Source organism: Heterodontus francisci, chromosome 5 (genome assembly GCF_036365525.1).
Source record: "Heterodontus francisci isolate sHetFra1 chromosome 5, sHetFra1.hap1, whole genome shotgun sequence".
Classification (NCBI taxonomy): domain Eukaryota; kingdom Metazoa; phylum Chordata; class Chondrichthyes; order Heterodontiformes; family Heterodontidae; genus Heterodontus; species Heterodontus francisci.
Window position 1 is genome coordinate 23172597 of NC_090375.1, and position 6000 is coordinate 23178596.

Here is a 6000-nt window from a genome sequence, read left to right on the forward strand (position 1 = left end):
TAGGAGGTTCTGTGGGAACGAGAGAGACTCACGGTTGGTATGTTGCCTCCCAGGTGCCAGGGTTCGTGATGTCTCGGATCGTGTTTTTGGGATCCTTAATGGGGAGGGGGAGCAGCCCCAAGTCGTGGTCCACATAGGCACCAACGACATAGGTAGGAAGAGAGATGGGGATTTAAGACAGAAATTTAGGGAGCTAGGGTGGAAGCTTAGAGCAAGAACAAACAGAATTGTTATCTCTGGGTTGTTGCCCGTGCCACGTGATAGCGAAGCGAGGAATAGGGAGAGAGAGGAGTAGAACACGTGGCTGCAGGGATGGTGCAGGAGGGAGGGATTTGGTTTCCTGGATAATTGGGGCTCTTTCTGGGGTAGGTGGGACCTCTACAAACAGGATGGTCTTCACCTGAACCAGAGGGGTACCAATATCCTGGGGGGGAGGTTTGCTAGTGCTCTTCGGGGGGGGTTAAACTAATTCAGCAGGGGAATGGGAACCCAAATTGTAGTGCCAGTGTACAGGATGTTGAGAGTAGTGAGGTCAGGGATATGGTTACAAGGAAGCAAGAGGGCACTGGCAAGCAAGAACCTGGTTTAAAGTGTGTCTATTTCAACGCCAGGAGCATCCGGAATAAGGTGGGTGAGCTTGCAGCATGGGTTGGTACCTGGGATCTCGATGTAGTGGCCATTTCGGAGACATGGGTAGAGCAGGGGCAGGAATGGATGTTGCAGATTCCGGGATTTAGATGTTTCAGTAAGAACAGAGAAGATGGTAAAAGAGGGGGGGGTGTGGCATTGTTAATCAAGGAGAGTATTACAGCGACAGAAAGGACGTTTGAGGACTCGTCTACTGAGGTAGTATGGGCTGAGGTTAGAAACAGGAGAGGTGAGGTTACCCTGTTGGGAGTCTTTTATAGACCTCCGAATAGTTCCAGAGATGTAGAGGAAAGGATAGCGAAGATGATTCTCGACAGGGGTGAGAGTAACAGGGTAGTTGTTATGGGGGACTTTAACTTTCCAAATATCGACTGGAAATACTATAGTTCGAGTACTTTAGATGGGTCAGTTTTTGTCCAGTGTGTGCAGGAGGGTTTTCTGACACAGTATGTAGACAGGCCAACCAGGGGCGATGCCACATTGGATTTGGTACTGGGAAATGAACCTGGCCAGGTGTTAGATTTAGATGTAGGTGAGCACTTTGGTGACAGTGATCACAATTCGGTTAGGTTTACCTTAGCGATGGGCAGGGACAGGTATATACCGCAGGGCAAGAATTATAACTGGGGGAAAGGAAATTATGATGCGATTAGGCAAGATTTAGGATGCATAGGATGGGGAAGGAAACTGCAGGGGATGGGAACAATCGAAATGTGGAGCTTATTCAAGGAGCAGCTACTGCGTGTCCTTGATAAGTATGTACCTGTGAGGCAGGGAGGAAGTTGTCGTGCGAGGGAGCCGTGGTTTACTAAAGAAGTTGAAGCGCTTGTCAAGAGGAAGAAGAAGGCTTATGTTAGGATGAGACGTGAAGGCTCAGTTAGGGCGCTTGAGAGCTACAAGCTAGCCAGGAAGGATCTAAAGGGAGAGCTAAGAAGAGCAAGGAGAGGACACGAGAAGTCATTGGTGGATCGGATCAGGGAAAACCCTAAGGCTTTCTATAGGTATATCAAGAATAAAAGAATGACTAGAGTTAGATTAGGGCCAATCAAGGATAGTAGTGGGAAGTTGTGTGTGGAATCAGAGGAGATAGGGGAAGTGTTAAATGAATATTTTGCGTCAGTATTTACAGTAGAGAAAGAAAATGTTGTTGAGAATACTGAGATTCAGGCTACGAGGCTAGATGGGATTGAGGTTCACAAGGAGGAGGTGTTAGCAATTTTGGAAAGTGTGAAAATAGATAAGTCCCCTGGGCCAGATGGGATTTATCCTAGGATTCTCTGGGAAGCTAGGGAGGAGATTGCAGAGCCTTTGTCCTTGATCTTTATGTCGTCATTGTCGACAGGAATAGTGCCGGAAGACTGGAGGATTGCAAATGTTGTCCCCTTGTTCAAGAAGGGGAGTAGAGACAGCCCTGGTAATTATAGACCTGTGAGCCTCACTTCGGTTGTGGGTAAAATGTTGGAAAAGGTTATAAGAGACAGGATTTATAATCATCTTGAAAAGAATAAGTACATTAGAGATAGTCAGCACGGTTTTGTGACGGGTAGGTCGTGCCTCACAAACCTTATTGAGTTTTTCGAGAAGGTGACCAAACAGGTGGATGAGGGTAAAGCAGTGGATGTGGTGTATATGGATTTCAGTAAGGCGTTTGATAAGGTTCCCCACGGTAGGCTATTGCAGAAAATACGGAAGTATGGGGTTGAAGGTGATTTGGAGCTTTGGATCAGAAATTGGCTAGCTGAAAGAAGACAGAGGGTGGTGGTTGATGGCAAATGTTCATCCTGGAGTTTAGTTACTAGTGGTGTACCGCAAGGATCTGTTTTGGGGCCATTGCTGTTTGTCATTTTTATAAATGACCTGGAAGAGGGGGTAGAAGGGTGGGTTAGTAAATTTGCAGATGACACTAAGGTCGGTGGAGTTGTGGATAGTGCCGAAGGATGTTGTAGGGTACAGAGAGACATAGATAGGCTGCAGAGCTGGGCTGAGAGATGGCAAATGGAGTTTAATGCGGAAAAGTGTGAGGTGATTCACTTTGGAAGGAGTAACAGGAATGCAGAGTACTGGGCTAATGGGAAGATTCTTGTTAGTGTAGATGAGCAGAGAGATCTTGGTGTCCAGGTGCATAAATCCCTGAAGGTTGCTAACCAGGTTAGTAGGGCTGTCAAGAAGGCATATGGTGTGTTAGCTTTTATTAGTAGGGGGGTCGAGTTTCGGAGCCACGAGGTCATGCTGCAGCTGTACAAGACTCTGGTGAGACCGCACCTGGAGTATTGCGTGCAGTTCTGGTCACCGCATTATAGAAAGGATGTGGAAGCTATGGAAAGGGTGCAGAGGAGATTTACTAGGATGTTGCCTGGTATGGAGGGAAGGTCTTACAAGGAAAGGCTGAGGGACTTGAGGTTGTTTTCGTTGGAGAGAAGGAGGAGGAGAGGTGACTTAATAGAGACATATAAGATAATCAGAGGGTTAGATAGGGTGGATAGTGAGCGTCTTTTTCCTCGGATGGTGATGGCAAACACGAGGGGACATAGCTTCAAGTTGAGGGGTGATAGATATAGGACAGATGTGAGAGGTAGTTTCTTTACTCAGAGAGTAGTAAGGGCGTGGAATGCCCTGCCTGCAGCAGTAGTAGATTCGCCAACTTTAAGGGCATTTAAGTGGACATTGGATAGACACATGGATGAAAATGGAATAGTGTAGGTCAGATGGTTTCACAGCTCGGCGCAACATCGAGGGCCGAAGGGCCTGTACTGCGCTGTAATATTCTAAAAAAAAAAATTCTAATTAGAAATGTGGATAAGGAGGTCAGCCTTGGCTCAACGGGTAGTATTCACACCTTAGAACTAGAAAGTTGTAGATTCAAATCCCACTCCCAAGACTTGTACACATAATCTAGGCTGATGCTCCAGTGCAGTACTGAGGGAGTGCTACACTGTCAGAGTCATAGAGAGATATAGCACCTAAACAGGCCCTTTAGCCCACCGAGTCTGCGCCAACCATCAACCACCCACTTATACTAATCCTACATTAATCCCATTTTCCTTCTCACATCCCCACCTTCCCTCAATTCTCCTCCCTACACTAGGGACAATTTTTTTTTACAATGACCAATTTACCTATCAACCTGCAAGTCTTTGGCATGTGGGAGGAAACCAGAGCACCCGGAGGAAACCCACACGGTCACAGGGAGAACTTACAAACTCCACACAGGCAGTACCCAGAATTGAACCCAAGTCACCGGAGCTGTGAGGCTGTGGTGCTAACCACTGCGCCACTATGCCACCCTGCTTTTCAGCTGAGAAATTAAACCAAGACCCTACCTGCCCTCTAAGGTGAATCTAAAAGATCCCATGGCGCTCTTTCAAAGAAGGGCAGTGGAATTCTGGCCAATTTTATCCCTCGGCCAATGCCTGGTCATTATCCCATTGCTGTTTGTCTGAGCTTAGTGTTTAAATTGCTGTGTTTCCTACATTACAACAGTGACTATACTTCAAGAGTACCCTCTTGACTGTAAAGTGCTTTGGGATGTTGCAGTCCTGAATAGTGCTATAGAAATGCAAGCTCCTTCTTCTCTACAGTGATAAAAATGGGCTATCTTTAGGTGAAGAATCTAGTTACTATGAGCAATATCACCACGTCACAGGCAAGGCTCCAAGGCCAGTATAAGATGCTATAGCCATAATTATGTGATGATTTTCAAATTATCTATCAGAATGCTGTTTTCCACAAGTCTATTAAAATGCTGCTTCAGCAGTACTGCCTTGGACCTGAAACACTTAGAGGAAATTTCAGTTTGGACAATGTGTTCCTCAAACAATCCTCCTAAGAATTCACAGCATTTTTGAGCTAATTCTTTGAAAAATTGTAATCCTGTGCTGTTAGATATTTTGCTGCAGTAATATTCCTGCAGTCCTTATAGGATTGAGAAGCCAAAAGGTAAATGATTCCTTTGTTGGGTTTGGATGCAGTACCCTGGATATTTAAATATCCCTTTCTCTCCAAACATTACAAAATTATTGGGTGGGATGAGATTTTTCCACTGCATTTTGTAGATCTCATCACCAAGATGTGAGCTAAAACTGATGTCATTTTAATATGCTGCTTGAAGACTAATATGTAAAAAAATACAAATCATCATAGGTCCTCCTTACACAATGTAAAAACACTTATAATTTACAGCTATTGCTTTTGAGTTTTCCAATGCAGATATTTGTAAATATAGATTTTTTTTCCTTCATTATGTTTTGTAATTACACTATGATTTCAGACAGTCCTGTTATTATTTTACCATCTCCAATGGAAATCTTTGTATTAACCTCATCTTGTACTATGACAGTGTTAAATTATTCTGGGAATAACAACTGCTACACATTAAACCCCTCCTGGCATGCCCTCCTACCAATACAGTCGCTGCTTCCACACAACAAAATGAGAAGAAAAACAGAGACATCATTGTCCACTGAATAAACACAGAAAAAGAGACTTGATCTTACAGGAGCTGAAGGGATGGCATGTGCAAAAAGCTGCCTTGTGGGATTTCACTGAAACCAGACTTCACAAACGATCTGTAAACAAAACGTATCAATTAAAATGTCAGAATTCTGAGCCCTTTCAATCAATCGAATCCCGTACATTGTTGACAGGTGCGTCAACACTTACTGGATGCCAATATCTAAATATCCCAGAACACCATTAATAATTTGGCAATCTGTATTCACAGTAGTCTATTTTTAGATGATGCGTGACAAGCGTGTAACATAGGTGAGATTCTTTCATTTATTCGTACAATAGTCATGCAATGTTATATAATAAGCACAGCTAGGCTTCTCTGCTTCCATTAGACAGTAAAATTATATGTCACAGATATAGTACTTACAAGGAAACTACACCCGGAGGAAAATTGTGAGCAATGGATTTTCTATTTTCACACAAAGCATTATCTTTCGAGCAAGTGCATCCTGCAGGACATCTCATCTGCTTAGACGTTTTCTTTGCTTCAATTAAGAGCAACAGATACATAATCCACAAGAGCAAGAACCTTTTTGTGGCATTTCCCATTCTTCAATACACACTTGGTGCAATCAAAGCAAAGAATAGCCCAGATCATGAACTGGTTGTTGCCTTGAAGCCAACTGCGTTTCTCCAATGCTTACAACAACACGAGCTAATTTATATTTCACTAGTGCAGCATAGACTGGTCTGCTTCCATTTCACCAATATGAAGGTGAACTCAAGAAATCTTCTATTATCTGTGGCAATACAGAACTTCCAATACAGAACCCTTTTATTTATTTTTATTTATTTTTTAAAAAAACAATCCCGTAATATTGCTTTGCCTTTATTGAATCTTCT

At 43.6% G+C, this 6000-nt stretch overlaps 1 protein-coding gene across 1 annotated transcript in view; it reads right to left on the reverse strand.

Annotated features, from left to right (window-relative positions):
- Window positions 1-5706, reverse strand: part of LOC137369519 (leucine-rich glioma-inactivated protein 1-like) — an 82638-nt gene extending 76932 nt beyond the window's left edge. The window contains exons 1-2 of the mRNA XM_068030779.1: window positions 5525-5706; window positions 5142-5213 (exon numbers count right to left, since the gene is read on the reverse strand). Of these exons, the coding sequence (XP_067886880.1) occupies window positions 5142-5213; window positions 5525-5706 (254 nt within the window). The remainder of the gene's footprint in view (window positions 1-5141; window positions 5214-5524) is intronic.
- Window positions 5707-6000: the final 294 nt, after the last annotated feature.